The sequence below is a fragment of the Hyalella azteca genome, unplaced genomic scaffold (assembly GCF_000764305.2).
Source record: "Hyalella azteca isolate HAZT.00-mixed unplaced genomic scaffold, Hazt_2.0.2 contig10282, whole genome shotgun sequence".
NCBI classification, from domain to species: Eukaryota; Metazoa; Arthropoda; class Malacostraca; order Amphipoda; family Hyalellidae; genus Hyalella; species Hyalella azteca.
The window spans coordinates 45,819-63,189 of NW_025940327.1; the positions used below are offsets into that span (position 1 = coordinate 45,819).

General features: G+C 39.0%; 1 protein-coding gene across 1 annotated transcript; it reads left to right on the forward strand.

Moving 5' to 3' along the window:
- Positions 1 to 1,997: 1,997 nt before the first annotated feature.
- LOC108664399 (pyruvate dehydrogenase (acetyl-transferring) kinase, mitochondrial) lies at positions 1,998 to 16,924 on the forward strand. Its single transcript, XM_018150975.2, has 7 exons — positions 1,998 to 2,315; positions 11,004 to 11,199; positions 12,122 to 12,306; positions 12,671 to 12,817; positions 12,951 to 13,159; positions 14,224 to 14,454; positions 15,121 to 16,924. Exons 1-7 carry the CDS (start codon positions 2,201 to 2,203, stop codon positions 15,376 to 15,378), a joined length of 1,341 nt encoding a protein of 446 aa, XP_018006464.1. The 5' UTR covers positions 1,998 to 2,200; the 3' UTR covers positions 15,379 to 16,924.
- The last annotated feature ends 447 nt before the right edge of the window (positions 16,925 to 17,371 follow it).

The following is a 17,371-nucleotide window of genomic DNA, read 5'->3' on the forward strand; positions in this document are numbered from 1 at the left end:
TACGTTCACCATCAAATTTCCAAAATTCGTGTGTTGTGTGCTTTTCGCTTTAATCATAAATCTGCCCGACACACGTTTTTTGGGGCGAGCCATAATTTATTTTCTACTTTTAGTCCACAAGAAAAACGTGGTTTATTAAAAAGTTTTTTTAAGTATTTTATTTATATACTTGATATGTTTATTTATTTATTTTTAACTTTACATGCAGTCAATTTAACCCTCTTGCTTATTATTTTATATACGTTTTATAATTTGACTAAAATCTTTATTGATTTTTCAAGCTCCTAACTTATTATTATTGAAACCACTACAACAACTAAGTATTTCTTCGTATTGATTCTCGCACTCTACTCACAATTTAACGAAACACATTATGAGGAGGCTCTTGTGAGAGACGTATAATTCATATAAATATTTTCTTCGTTAAAGAGACCGACATAACAGGAGAAGTCAAAATAAATATTCACATATATATCTTACAGCAAATAGTTCTTTCTGATTAGAATTTATGATGGTAGCTTGTACCCACACGTGCAAAGTCCACTACGAACTATGATGCAACTGCTTCATCTTACTTATACGTGAATGAGCCAGAAAATTCCGCCTGTATAGTTGAATTATTTATATTGCCTGGGCGTCTGTTCAGTGATACTCGGTAAGAATTAATTAAGTAAAATGTATAAATGATTTGCAGTACGAATTAATGTCCATATGATATAATGACTATTAAGGAGGAATGAAAGAGTGGTAACTCTAATTCTTAATTATTTAAGATAGGCACGGTGAGGTATTATTACAAGAAATAGGCAGCTATAGCGAAACTATTGCAAGTAAACAAGCGAGTGATGGGGACGGGTGACGTATGAAACACCACCTGACAATGTAAATATATTAGTTACATAGCTATTACTATTAGTTAGAACATAATTTTACCCTAGTCAATGTTTCTGAGACGTGCTCAACTGCACGTGGTGCAAAGCACATCGTGCATGTGTGTTTGTTTATTTACTTGGCCACTCATGATTCAGTTAGGCTACGAGGAAGAGAAGCTTGTTTTTATTCTGGTTCAAACCGCCGCGGCCTTTGACGCATGCATGGCATGCCAAGTGAACTCGTGCCAACAAACGTTACGGGTCTCACACTTCTGTATACCTTGAAAAAAATCAAACTGTTTTGATACATAAAGTATCGATTGATTTACCCGATATTTCTGTTATAAGAACATGAGCGGTAATTACTTTATTTAGCTAGATCATGGGATGACCTCTGAGAAGGGTACGAAGGGTCCCAGTAGTTTTCCACGGCTCGGTCAGATGCGAGACTAAGTTGAAGATAGTCTCTTAAAAGATGTAAACATTTGCCTTTACAAAACTTGGATCGCGACTCGACTGGTAAGCTCATCCGAATAAGCTGAATTGGATTTGTATCTTTTCTTAGTTAATGTTTGCGGAACTTTATGACTTGACAAGACACACAACTGTAATTTGTATTGGAACATTTGAGAAGGGGAGGGGGGTCTAAGTGTCAGAATTATTTAGTCCGCTCATGCGCTCGCGTCCTGAGTTTAGTACTTTTTTCTCCGAAATGATTTCTTTCATGGATAAAATTCTTGCTCAAAACGTCTATTAAAGACTGATTTACATTGAATATAAACAGCTAGTGCTTAATACCTCTCTACCGTTCATCGTTTCGTTGTACTACTGATAATTATTTCCAATGACAAACGAAACTTGTACATCTAGTACATTTGTCTATGTTGTGATGAACAGCTGAGACGCAAATAGACGTCACGTAAAGGTTGCCTTATAGGCCTTTTTCCGGCCAAATTGTACAGTTTCGAACTTTTTCAATTGCCTTTGACGACTAAAATCGCTGCTCTATCTACACTCATTGAATATTTTCTTGAATAAAATATAATACAAATTTGATCACCATACATCTAATTACAAATTTACTAACAAATATTGAACTGTGGCCGGTTTTGCCTTTTTTTCTGTGGGCAGAATTGGCCGTTTTCTCTTGCTGCTATCTGGCAACCTTGGTCACGTAGTCCGAACTCCGAAGTGAACCAGTCAGTTGCGCTTACGTCTTGACGCATGTTAGGTTGTGGCTAGCGGTTCTGCGCTGAACCTGAGACCAGTCACTCTTCGACCTGACTGAGGGAAGAATTTGTTGGAACGCAGCACAGAAATACGACACAATGAGAATATCAAGATATTTATTAAGACAAGCCACTACGGTGCTTGAACAAAAATTAGATCACTACTCTCAATTTAATCCATCTCCTCTTTCCGTGAAACAATTCACAGATTTTGGTGAGTTAATACATTGATAAATTCTATTTGTTTCTTACCTGCTATTGTTTACAAAATGTTTACCTATGTAACCTATCAATTAGTAGAGAATAACACATAATAGTATTACTGTCAGTGTCAGGAATAAATTTTTATTTGTTTAACTTGAAGAAAACTACTCAAAAGCATTTAGAATGTAATTATGTAACTTGTAGGACAATTTTATTCAGTCTTTTTCTCTAGGGATATAAAGTATAAACATATTACCATTAGAAATCAAAGAGTGTCAATTGACAAGTGAAATTGATTGGCAACTTAAGTGTTATTATTGCTCCTTGTTAATCTGGATTCATTGAGCATTTAGTAGTTGTGTCCTTCATATAATAAATTAAAAAGTTTAAAATCTATACCAAGTTATTGACATTTGACAAGGCAGTTGATTATTGACAAGGCAGTTTGACTCAAAAAAATGGTAATTTATAAACCAAAGACTCAAGACTTGTATCCTAATTCATGACTTGAAGTTGGTATAGTTATACACTTCTTATAGGGAGTTCCAACATCTCAAGCATTGTTGATTGTTGAATAAATTTCCTAAAATGCTATGCTATATTTCACTGCAGATTGTTAGGTATTTCTAACAAATAAATATTAGACAATACCTGAATACCATAAAATAAGTATATTCATTTGAAATAAACAATAGAATACTTTGCTTACCTTGAGGCTTGAGCCATCAGAGTGCTTTCAAGTTTGTTTATCTTATTGAGTTATTGTGATGATTGATGAGTTGGTATTGTCATGTAAGTTGTATCCAATTCATATGCTTGAGGTAAACAGAGATTGGAATTGATTAAGTAATATGATTAGTACCTAAATCAACTAATCATTTAGATCTCTGACAATCTGTAGTTTCTATGATTTAAACTGATAATATGTCAGCCTGAATTTGAAAGTCTGTAGTCTTGAAATAATGATTAACATCAGAATATCATGTCAAAATATGGTATCCATGGTGAATTGTGCAAAGTGTCTAGAGTCACTAACTCTTGTCAGTACTTTTTTATAATTATTTTGCATGTGTTCAGATTTTATCCAAGGTAATAATGGTACCATTCAAAGCAAAGAAATTATGCCATACCAGTAGCAAGCTCAATAAATTTTAGAAAATAACTTAAGTTTGATGTCAACTTACTTGTTGCTAGGACACGTTCCTGCGGGATTGCACACTTTGTATGCTTTGCATACTCACTGCTCAGCATGTATCAATCATGCCAGGGCAGTGATGCAATACTTGCTTCTATTTGCTATGCTCTCTGACTTAGTAACTATCTTTGAATTATCTTACTTAACTTCTACCCCTTTTTATTTCAGTTTTTTTGTAAGATTCTTTTGCACTTTAGTGACATGAATCAAATTAAATTTGATATTTTATTTATACTTTAGTCCAATTTTGAATATTATGGTTTAATCTTCCTTAGACAAAGGCTCTTAATCTTTTTTCTAATGGTTGATATTTCTAATGCTTATATTTGATCTGAATTCAATATTGCTGCTAATTTTATTATAAAAATAAGAATATTATATGCATGTTGATGGCAAAAAACTCATTAAAATGCATTAGCTTTTATTTCTCTTAAGTTGTATACAAAATGCATCTCTTGATTCATTCTGAACATTAGCTTGAAATTAGTCACATTAATTGGGAGTTCTTATTCCTGAATTACATCTGTTATGTTCACTTCAATATGAAAAAAATCTAAACAAAATGTAGAACAAATTTGAAATGGGCAATTAAAGAGCATGGAGATAGACTTCAATTTTCATTATTTACTATATTTATATATTTTTCCTAAAAAGACAATGAAACAAATTTTGCTATTTATTTTGGACTTATCCTGTGAATCTTCAAAATTTTTATTGATTGATTGAAAACGTTTTAATCAGTTTGAATGTACTTTTTTGGCATCAGAAAAACGCAATAGTTTTGGTAAGAACTAATGTCTTTTGTTGAACTAAGCAAGCATCTTTCTCCATCTACTGATTGATTGACAAATTCTTGCATTGGCATGTTTTAATTTAAAATAGGTGTATAATATTTTCATATCATTGTATATATATAAGCATATTTCTTAAATTTTAATTGTTAAAATTCCATTGAATAACTATGTTTTAATTTAGAATATTTCAAACAGGGAATATATAAATTAATTTTTTCCAAATTATTCAATAGTCTTGATGGTTTTGGGGGTCAATTCCCTGAAAATTAATTCATTTTGTACTACATATTCTGTACCTTTCTGTACCTAATTACTTGATACTATATCATCATAATGTGACGTGATTGCATCTAAATCCCAATTACCGCTTGGATTGTAAAATCGAAATGTTCTTTTAATCTAGCTCGCTTATGTCGCAATTATCGAGATGAAAAGCTGCTTGTTTACAGGTGTGCTATTTGATTTCTTTAACTTAAGATTCATGAATGATTTGATTATTATAGGATTCATAAAAGCTTATGTTTTGGCAGACATAAAATGGTACGAGTGGAACGCAAACTTATTCTTTCCCGAACGGGATGCATTAGCAGTTAAAACTTTTGCAGTTTAATTTTTATCAATTTGTAATGTTACAATGTTGTACTTTTTTTTACTATGTGTTCATTGTAACGAGGTCTGAAATTTCTTTGTTGCTTAATTTTCTAGTTATTTGGTTCAAATGCAAAACTAGTATTAACATTGCCATTTTTAAAACCTCTTTAGCGGTTAGCTATACATATATGCAGCCTTTCAAATAAATCAAAGTAAATAAAAAATGTCGATGAAATTTTTTCTACATAATACATATGATATATTCCGGCGCTAAAGGGCTAAACACAGTAGGAGTAGCCTAATTGCGTCAGCCTGACGCATCAGGCTCGACCGTCGCAAGACGTCACTCCTTTCTTAGAAAAAATCTATTCCATTCACAGAAATTAATTAGAGCTCTTGCAACAGTTATAGCTATGAATTTTTCTTCGCCATTCAAGCATAACGAAATTTGTTTGGTTATTAATATAGAATTTTAATGCTAGGCATCAGTTTGTCTTGGTGTGGCGACTCTTGTTTCATTTTCGGTTGTAGTTTGGTGGGAGAAAGTTTCTCCAGGTTGGCCCGAGGCGATGAGAAATAGCGAGCTCTGGCACGCCTCCAGCCACGCTGCGCTCCTATTGGCTGGTGCGGGAGGCGCGCCTCTCTTGCCGCTTCTCATTGGTTAACGGTCTAGCACTGAGCCTCTGTATTAACCCTGACGCATTTGGAGACCGCTTTCCGTTAAAATTTTTCCGTGTTAGACTGGCTATATAATTTGTATGAATCAAATTTTCACGTTGTTCGATAAATAGTTCATTGTCATGTTTGAGCATCGACTAGTGAAGTCACATAGTTTGTACACACACACATAGTTTGTACAGAGTAACACATAGTTTGATTTATTGCGACCATGTAATGTAATGTTCCTATGCAATGAAAGGCTACCACGTTCATCGTCGTCACAGCGACCATTAAAATCATATTATTGATTAGTGATGTCGGCGCTGAAGAATGTAGACCTTATGTGGCCTGTCGCCGATTCTCGTGCTTTTCGTGACTTGTTCACAGGAGTTCTAAAAACTAGGTAGTCCTTCGACCGGATCTTTTCCAAACTGTCCCTAGTTTGAAATAGCTACACTAGACTTCCACCAGGTTCGATATGGTAATAGGCATTTCAAGTCTGAACATATATTTCTCCATTACCTTATCCAGTCTATTCTTGATCGCGTTCATACTCTGAGCGTCAACGATGTAAACAGGGAGGCTGTTCCACGTGTCGGTGATTCGAAGCGAGAAGAAATGTTGTCGCGTGGATGAGTTGCAACGCAGTTTTTTTAGTTTATAGCCGTGGCCCATCGTGTTGGTTCTTGTTTTAGTGCTAATTAGAATGGCAAGCGGCATTAGAGCTATTGCCGCTTGCCATTCACTATGACAACATTCTCGTTATCAGTTAATAATTGGCTAAACATTACTTTAGATTGAAGAACTAACTGTAAGTTCTAGCTATCAGCGTCTGACAGTCTGCTTGTTCGAAGGTCGTTGTGTTGATGCGCGGCTTCCGCATTCGTAAACGGAGTGAACTGGCGTTCTGATACAAGTAACAAGGTATATGAACGCTGCGTCCAAGGTCGAACACTGTACATGCGGTATAAGTAATATTATAATGTGTTAGATGTTTTACTTTTTTCATCTCACTTAAAACCGTAAGTTTAATTCTGCTCGTGCAGTGAAGTAAATAATTTCTAGTTTTTGAATGATGGAAAGTTTGTATTTTTCTGCCTAAATTCACGCATGTTACGGCTTTTTTTGCTTCGCGCCAGAAAGTATGTTAAGTTTATGTCAGTCATAACATTTATATGTATGATTAACATGTTCCAAATATAGTGATGAATACATTTAGTATTTTGGCATATATGACATAATACAGCTAATTTTTTAGACACGTGCCATATTGCATCGAGTTGGCGTTACTGAAGTATCGTTTACGTCACAATCGTTCGTTCAATGTCTCTGAAACCAATTTTAGTGTTCTACTTTTATCAAGTCAGAAATGAGAAAAATCATTTCTCTACTCTGTTGGAAGTCAGAAATGAGAAACGCTGTACTTCATCACAGTCCAACGTCCATGTCTCCGAGGTCATTGAGTCTGGCTGAGCGAAACATTGTGCAACTCGTGTGTCATAAATCAGCGTTCGATTTTATTTTCACTAAAGTACTAAGAAATTGCCAAGTTTTTACTTTTGATTGAATAGACTTGGAATACTACGAATTTATTGTCAATAATACCGTACATGTTTTACTTTATTTTTCAATTTGTTACTAACTTCCTGAAATTTAGTTGAATCTGAATACATTCATTGAATGTATTGAATATATACATGAATCTACCGTCGAATGTAGGTACGATTTAATGACGTAGATGATGGATCTATCAATATTTTTTTAATCATTTTACCATTTAGTGTGCGGGGGCGAGGGAGGGGCATATTATGCCAAGGTTGCAGTTGTATTGAATTTCATCGCGTCTGTGTGGCTCGGTCTTGTGTACTTTGAACTTACACAGTAACACTCTACTCATACTATACACCTGCACTCTTGACCTGCACTCTTGACCTGCACTCTAGACCTGCACTCTTGACCTGCACTCTAGACCTGCACTCTAGACCTGCACTCTAGACCTGCACTCTAGACCTGCTCTCTAGACCTGCACTCTAGACCTGCACTCTAGACCTATACTCTTGACCTGCACTCTAGACCTGCACTCTTACCCTGCACTCTTGACCTACAATCTAGACCCGCTCCTAGAACCGCACGCTAGACTCACACGCTAGACCCACACTATATATCCGCACGCTCTCTAGACTACGTATTTCCTCGGGGAATTTTACGGTGCCATTTGGTCGCAGTGTTATTTTACACAAGAATTCCGCGCACTTGCCGCATATTCTAGGCTATGCTACAGTGCGTCATACAAGCTCTCAGCAGCGGCGACTTGTAGTCACGATTGAGCTATCGCATAACTCTCATTTCCTGCTGATATTTAACTGGTGATTCGACATAATAAAAGTGACTAATTAATGCAAAACTACGCCACAAGTTCAGCAAAAGTATTGAGAATGGCTCTTTGCGTTGACTCAAAGTGAGATGCAAAACAGCCGATGCAAGCTGTTCTCATCTCTTTCATGAGACGTCACGCTGCCGACTGATATGTGAGGGAGAGAGGTTAGACCCAAGAGATGGTAGGCCCAAGGGAGGGTAGACTCAAAGGAGGGTAAACCCAAGTGAGGGTAGACACCGATGTGAGGGTAGACAGAGTGAGGGTAGACGCCGATGTGAGGGTAGACACCGATGTGAGGGTAGACACCGATGTGAGGGTAGACACCGATGTTAGGGTAGACACCGATGTGAGGGACTAAGGGTAGACACCGATGTGTGGTAGACACCGATGTGAGGGTAGACACCGATGTGAGGGTAGACACCGATGTGAGGGTAGACACCGATGTGAGGGTAGACACCGATGTGTGGTAGACACCGATTTGAGGGTAGACACCGATGTGAGGGAGACACCGATGTGATGGTAGACACCGATGTGATGGTAGACACCGATGTGATGGTAGACACCGATGTGAGGGTAGACCCAAGTGAGGGTAGACAGAGTGAGGGTAGACAGAGTGAGGGTAGACACCGATGTGAGGGTAGACACCGATGTGAGGGTAGACAGAGTGAGGGTAGACAGAGTGAGGGTAGACACCGATGTGAGGGTAGACCAAAGTGAGGGTAGACACTGATGTGAGGGTAGACCCAAGTGAGGGTACACCAAAGTGAGGGTAGACAGAGTGAGGGTAGACACCGATGAGAGCGTAGACCCAAGTTGGGATTAATCCAAGGAAGAGTACTAGGTATTGTCTGGCGTGCAGAAAGAAGGTAGGGTAGACAGACGGGCGCGCAGACCGACGGGCGCGAAGACCCCCGGGAGAATGGATATTGCTGGCTAACGAATATTTATGTGCGTCTGTATTTGTGAATAACGTGCAAACTATGCAACCAATGCAAATCGGTTAGAAATATCAACATTTTCTCCGCACTTCCACCGGTATTTTGTCGCTCTTTCTATGTCTTTTTGACGTTCATTCTACGCCTTGTTGTCGCTCATTTATCGCCCCTTTGTCGCCTTTATGCCCTTACGTGTTCATTTGTCGCCATTTTTTCGCTCTTTTGTTGCCCCTTAACTAAACAATTAATTAGCCTCACAGCAAATGCTCCTGCAGTCTCCCCTTAACTCTTTATTGTTCACACTGAACACAAATGTCTCTGGTTATGCAATGAACTATCAAGCCATCTATTAGTTCTCCCCGCACATTCGCTTGAGTACACGACAACATGTTTTCATTATTACGTAGTACAACAAGACACAAGTTATTGGCTCCGATTGAAGGGCACCTGCATGAGACTTCATGTAATATATACGCGCGTCAGAGCAAAGTCCGATTATGACGTCACAAAGATGTCGTTGATGTTGCTGCTAATTTTGTTCATTTAATTTCTGTCGGTGCTGCCATGATAACTGTTCTTACTAGCATTGATAGTCTTATTGTGGCTGCATTTTATTTAAATTCTGTGCACTCCTTTTACGGTTACTTATGTATAATTAGTAATGCTGATGTGAGGAGTGTTTTCTGTTATTTAATCATTGTGCCAACGCAGACTTTATTTATTTCCTTACTTTTTGGTGCTTTTGTTTTTATTTGTGGATCAATGTTTTGAATTTTATACCCCAAAATTTCAGATCTGATTCTATTTTGAATCAATTTCTGTTACAATGGAGTAAAATTTGACAAAAAAATACAAAGTTAGCTGGTGTAAAATGTCGTTCAACTTCGATTAAAAACCATTCTTTGTTCGTGAACTTTCAATTTGCCATTGGCCTTATGGAATTCGTTTGAGAGTATATTGCCAAATTTAGTCTGACAGCAGTTTGGTTCGCTAATGCTATTCATTATCAGTACTTAAAAGGTGCGTAAAAATTGACGTGCCCTCGTGACGACCGTGAGGGTACGACTGGCGGGTTGCCCGCGCTTGCGTGGTATTTATACCTCACCCCTCGTGGCATCGAGTGCATGCCAAACATTCGCACGTGCATGCTGTACATTTTTCCTCGATGTCGTAATCTATTAACTTACCTTGATCTGCACGTAGGCGTTCTATAACTATAAACAGTAATTTAAAATTATTGAGAAAAACGTCATTAATTTTGTACAATGAGACTTACTCAATTCAAGATTTTGTATTTGCTGAAAATTGTCTAGAATAAATAGATATTCATTTAGCATTCTGTATTATTTGTCACGAGTGAGTAGTAATAGTTTAATTTTTATTAACAATATTCCCAGGTGAAAGAGAGTCGCTGCTGCACTGTGGACGAACAAGACATCACAATTCCCTAAAGCTATGCTCCGTTGCGCTAGAACAATTTTGTAACAGTGCTACTGCTACAAAGTCAATTATCGTTTTCAATTCCGACTCATTCCTATTCCACTTCCCTATTCCCAGTCGTGCATCGTTTATAACAACTCTCATTCCCTGTATTACCATCCCATCGCGCCTTAATTTCTAGTAGCGTATTTTAACTCAATCATTCCTATTATTGCTTTCGATTACCGACCATCATTCCCGTTAGTTACTGCTCTACCTACCCACGTTCCACGTACTTCATTCCTTTCTAATCCATATTCCCAGCGGTGCATCGCTCTATTAACACCGTCTTCATTACCATAACCTCCATTCCTACCAAAACATCAAACTGCATTCCAGACTTTCTTATCTGATGCGTTCTTCACGTGCATTCCATATCTTCTTATCTAACTCGTTCTTCACGTGCATTCCATATCTTCTTATCTAACTCGTTCTTCACGTGCATTCCAGACCTTCTTATCTAACTCGTTCTTCACGTGCATTCCATATCTTCTTATCTAACTCGTTCTTCACGTGCATTCCAGATCTAGCTTCTTATCTAACTATTTCCTCACGTGCATTCCAGACCTTATCTAACTAGTTCTTCACGTGCATTCCAGAACAACTTATCTAAATCGTTCTTTATGTTCTATCTAATTCGTTCTTAACCCCGCTACCCGCATTCCAGGCCGCACAGCCAGCAAGGAAGCATCATTCCAGTTCCTGCGTCAGGAGCTGCCGGTGCGGTTGGCTAACATCATGAAGGAGTTCCGTCTTCTGCCTGAGAACCTGACGCACATGCCCAGCCTGGTCGCCGTCAGGGACATGTACAGACAGTCTTTCCTGGAGCTCACGCAGTTCGAACATGACGATGATAAGGACGGGTGAGTGGGTGAAGGGTGAAGGGTTAGTGGGTGAAGGGTGAAGGGTTAGTGGGTGAAGGGTGAGTGGGTGAAGGGTGAGTGGGTGAAGGGTGAGTGGGTGAAGGGTGAGTGGGTGAAGGGTGGCTGGCTCGCGGGTGAGTGGGTGAAGGGTGTCTGGCTGGCGGGAGAGTGAGTGGCGGGTGGCGGGTAAGTGTATGATATGGAATATGGGTGACATTAATTTAAGAAATTGTAAACATTCCAAGGACTACTACACACAGGACATGCATAGCCTATGTCCAGCCTCTGCTAGCAGAGGCGATCGCCTACACTATTAAAATGCTGGTGTTTTAGTGGCATCAACAAATGATATGCCCATAATTGTTTCATACAATAGTATTACAATGTGTGTAGTAGTCCTTGGTCAGAACCATAGACTTTTTGCCAGTTTTGAAGTTCAAAATTTTGTACTAAGCAAAGTAGGTACCATTTTCCTGCCTTCATACACTGATAAAAAAAATATTTAAATGGAGTNGCATATCATTTGTTGATGCCACTAAAACAACAGCATTTTCATAGTGTAGGCGATCGCCTCTGCTAGCAGAGGCTGGACATAGGCTATGCATGTCCTGTGTGTAGTAGTCCTTGAAACATTCATATTACAGTACGAAAAAGCGTTTCATGACTACGTGTGAACTGTTTAAACATTTTCGAATAACATTTTATTTCGTAGAACAAATGTTTTAGAACATTTAAACATTTTAGGTACTCAACTGCCTTGATGTGTTAATATATCTCCAATAGGATTAAACTGTGAAAACTGTGTTCATCTCTTATGTTTGTACTTGACGCTATATGTCTTTACTACTCATACTTTGCGCTATATTTCTTTAATACTCATACTGAACGCTACAGTTTTTAATATTCGTACTCAACACGGCAGGTTCACCGAGGCGCTGATTCGTATTCGTGACCGCCATCGTGACGTCGTAATGATGACGGCAGCAGGCATTATGGAGCTCAAAGAGGTTGCCAACGTCAACGCCAACACTGAAGCCAACATCCAATATTTCCTCGACCGCTTCTACATGAGCCGTATTTCCATACGCATGCTCATCAACCAGCACAGTGAGTGATTAATATTTATATAAGCCGTATTTCCATACGCATGCTCATCAACCAGTTCTCACACTTTATTATAACGTAGTATTGTTATCTAGCACTTTTGCGTAGTATTGTTTCGTAATATCATCACATTGTATTCAATACAGACGCGATCCTGCAGCGCTGCTCTTCGGCATTGTTACTTAGCATCGTTACGTTGAAGTATTGTCACCTAGTATTGTGGAATAGAATCGTTATCTTATTACCTTGTTTTGTCACTCAGTATCATTGAATAGAATCGTTATTTATCACCTAGTATTGTTACCTAGTATTGCTGCTTAGTATTATCCCCTTGTACTGAATATTAACACCAAACACCATCCCGCAGCGCTGTTGTTCGGCTCAGAGGTGCGGGACCGCGGGGACCACATCGGCTGCATTGACCCGAACTGCGACATCCTGCGCGTCGTGGAGGACGCGTACAGCAACGCGCGCTTCCTGTGCGACCAGTACTACATGGCGTGTCCTGAACTGCGTGTACTGCAGCACAATGGTGGGTACTGCAGCACAATGGTGGGTACTGCAGCACAATGGTGGGTACTGCAGCACAATGGTAGGTACTGCAGTACCAGTACTACATGGCGTGTCCTGAACTGCGTGTACTGCAGCACAATGGTGGGTACTGCAGTACCAGTACTACATGGCGTGCCCTGAACTGCGAGTCACCGTACCCTACGTACCCTCTCACCTGTACCACATGCTCTTCGAGCTCTTCAAGAACGCCATGCGCGCGGTGGTTGAGCACCACACGCCGGAGGGAGACCTGCCCCCCGTGCAGGTGCTGCTCGTCAAGGGGCGCGAGGACCTCTGCATTAAGGTGGGACATCTGTGTCGTGGTGTCTTCTTTATGTATGTGCATTAAAGTGGTCACAAAGTAGGTTATTTGTTCTGAATTGTGTCTAGTCTGTGAATTTTCTGTATTACTAGGTTCGTATCGGTCATGGAAAACCTGGAAAGTCATGGAATCTGATTTTTCATTTTCCAGGCCTGGAAAGTCAATGAATTTCATTTCAGGTTATGGAAAGTCATGGAATTTGCAAATAAAAGAAAAAAAGTGTTCTCCTGTGCTGCGTGTGTTAAACTGTTTGTGCAGTCTCTCGTTTCCTGCGTTCTGATTGGTTCTCCAATCACGTGAGCTCGGTCACCGAGCTCAATTGTATTGGACAACTTTTTGATCTGCAGTGGCAGCGTTTCATCTTCAGCATGCAATTTCTACATGGCCATGCCTGAAAAGTGTAAATTTCATGACTTGTGTTTAAGAATAGAAGCTTATCGTGACTGGCTTGCTCGCCATCCAAAGCATGAAGGTATGGCATTGTGCTCGAAAGACTTCGATGTGTCAAATATGGGGAAAGCAGCTTTGAAGAGCCATGCCACCTTTGAAGAGCTATGAATTTACACGTTTGCTATTTATCAACTGTAGAAGATGATAGAATATGCACGGTTAGTCTTTCAGTCATGCTAAACCTGTCGTGTATACGAGTCTTGGAAAATTATATTGATGGTCATGGAGAGTCATGGAAAAGTAATGGAATTTTTTTCTAAATATCGGTACGAACCCTGGTATTAAAGTTTACTCTAGATGCCTCCTCTATGTTAAACTGGGAATGGGACTCGTTCTCATGGTGGATATATAGACGTTATATATACTTCCGTTTATATAACTAGTCCGTTAAGCAAGGCATCGAACGATCGCTCGATAACCAGAACGTTTGCATCTTTTCCGCTATTTTGATCCTCGTCCTTGTTTTTTCTCAATCGCAGTTTACTTGTTTCTATATAAGTAGTCCGTTAACAATCAGGTAATAAGAAGGTCATTATCAATTTAATTTTTCCGTTTATATAACTAGTCCGTTATTAATAACTTATTTGCATTGGCAGTTATCAGACCAGGGGGGCGGCATCCCCCGCAGCCAGATGGACCTGCTCTTCAACTACATGTACTCTACTGCCCCCCAAGTCCCCCACGCTACAGGGGGCACCCACACGCCCCCCCTCGCAGGGTACGGCTACGGCCTCCCTCTCTCCCGCCTCTACGCGCGGTACTTCCAGGGCGACCTCAGCCTCACCAGCGTCGACGGCTACGGCACTGATGCTCTTATATACCTCAAGGTAATGGAGCTAATGGTCTACGGTGAGGTAATGGGTCTAATGGTCTACCATGAGGTAAAGGGGACTATAGGGTACACCTCAAGGTAATGGGTCTAATGGTCTACCTTGAGGCAATGAGGCTAATGGTCTACCTTGAGGTAATGGGGCTAATGGGTCTAATGGTCTACCTTGAGGTAATGGGGCTAATGGGTCTAATGGTCTACCTCCAGGTAATAGGGCTAATTCGTATACTGGTCTACCTTGAGGTAATGGGGCTGATGGGGAAAATGGTCAACTTCGAGGTAATTGGTCTAATGGTCTACTTAATAGTAAGTGGTTTACGCGCAGAACTCCCAGGTGACCTCAGACTCACCAGAGTCGGCAGCTATTGCACTGACGCCGTGTTATGCCTCAATGTAAAGGGACTAATGGGTCTACTAAAAGGTAGTGGGGATAATGGGCAAGGTAATTGCGATAATGGGACTGCGATATAATGTGTACTAAGATGTGCCGCAAGATGGCGTGTTTTGAGGACATTACCTTTTGTCATTTATTCCTATTCCATAATGTTTCCCTGCTAGTCATATATATTTATCACAATTACTCTCACCATTTCATATTAATTATATAAGTACATAATCGCTACATAAATTACACGATTGATTTGTATTGTATTCGGTCACGCAGGCCATATCGAGTGAAGCCAACGAACTGCTGCCGGTCTACAACAAGACCTGTCAGCGCCAGTACTCCACGCCGCTCCAGACCAACGACTGGAGCAGTCAGCTCCACTCCTCCATGTTCATCAGACCGTTCAGCACCAACACTCTCCATAAAATGGCTAGTGGTAGTGCCTGCCACCACTGGAAGGGTCTATTCGCGACTAGTGGCAGTAGTTGCGGCAGTGGTAGTACCAGGGATGTCCATTGTGAGGCGACAGCGTGAGTAAACCGAGACCCCTGGTAGGTAGACCAGAGGTAATGTTACTACTAGTTGAGTAGCTAGTAGTAATATTACCACTAGTAACTAGTGATAATATTCAAGTCAACATTCGACCTAGTGAACGAGTGGTCATGCATCACAATGCTGGGCAGCATACCAAACTATTCGCTGGTAATTAAAATAAATACCAATACATTGTAATTAGTGACGTGTGTAGTTCGGCTTACAAGGAAAGCGTTTATTGTAAAAGAGGGAAGGTATTTAAGTACCTAACGATTTTGAAAATGGGGGGGGGGGGGTCATGATTTTTCATTTTGTTTGAAAGTCATGATTTCGGTAGGTGAGGATAAAAGATGTAGTCATTTAAGCAATTCCTTAGCAACCTCTAAAGAGGCGAATGTGCCATCTTCACAATTCATTGTTCGTTTAGAACGAACGTAAGTTTCGGTGAATATAAAAAATGACAGGACTGAAGGATTTAGACTTCCATTGCATAAAAATGGAATAGGAGGAAGGGTAGTAAAGTATAGATCTGCAATCCCAGCCCAAGCGGACTGTAACTCGCATCAAGTGCACCGTGTATATATAGAGTATAAATATTTTTAGCTCTAGTCTTAGACTTGTAATTTTTACCGAATATAACGACTGATATTTTTTTTGTCACTATTCTTGTACCGACAACCGCCTCCCCTTGCTGGCATTATTTATCTATTTTTTCTCCTATGTCTTCAGTATATTTCTGGATGTGTTCCACACGTGAAATTGTGAACATTTTACGTTTGTATATTCAGTTTAATTTTTATGTTTAAAATTTTAAATGTTGACAGATGAGTAGGATCTCCAGTGAAAGAATCCTCGCATTAAATTAATACGCTTGAATCCTCAATATGAGGTTGATGTTTCTGACTTGCTTTAAGAAATGTTCAAGTAAATTAGCTCATGAATTTGTCCAGCAAACGTTTAAAGCATTGATGGTTTTGTATTCATGATGGGAATTAATGTTATATACTCAAATGTGGCAGCAGCCAAATCGACCAATGCGAAGACTAAGTAGTTATATATATTATAACGCCTTCAATTAAGGAGTTGCAATAACATTTTCTTGTTTGTCTTCTCATTAGATCTTTTTTCGAAATCACAAATTTACTAGGGATGATAGGGGCACTAGTAGCGAAAGCTAGCGATGTTCCGTGCAGTAGGACGTAAAAGAAGCGATATTATTGTAATTGTTTATATGTATAATTATATAGTCATTAGGCGCGGTATTCAGAATGATCTTCAAACTTCAATTCCTAAAGTAATCTCAAGTTACAGGCAGCAATTTATATTCAAAAAGTAGGTGTAAATTACAAATTTAATTACATATAGAAATTTGAACTTCCTTTCTCTCTCCTCTGAACTAGGCTAATATTTTCGTACATGAATCCTGCGCAGGTCAAATTCGAAAATAATTTTATGTAACACTGGAAGAATATTCTATTCAAATGTGCAATAAATATATTCATGAACTATTTTTTCCATGAAACTAATTACATTTGTTCAAATGAAACCAACGTTTTACCTCTCCCTATTCCTCTCACAAAATGTTACATTGGCTGCGTTTATCGATCAAATTGCATGTTATTTTTATAATATTTATAATACATTTACTGTACGCCTCACGCACAATATATGCGTAGTCATATCAATCATCATATTATATCTTATTAGATAATCTAATTTTATTTCCACTAAGATTTATTATATCGCAACCGTTACTTAAAGAGCCATTGGAAAATAGCGAGTGAAATAATATAACTTTCGCAATTACAGCAATTTCATGAGTAGGATATAGTCTACTTTCATCCGCAAATTAGAATGCGTTTGCAGCAAGCACTTCAAAATAATAAAGATGAAGAAATAGAGCGAGACTAAAGCAAAATAGGATCAAATAGCTGCAGAGTGACAAGATTGACTTTGAAGTAAACGTTACTAGCTTTACCTAACTCAAAAATAT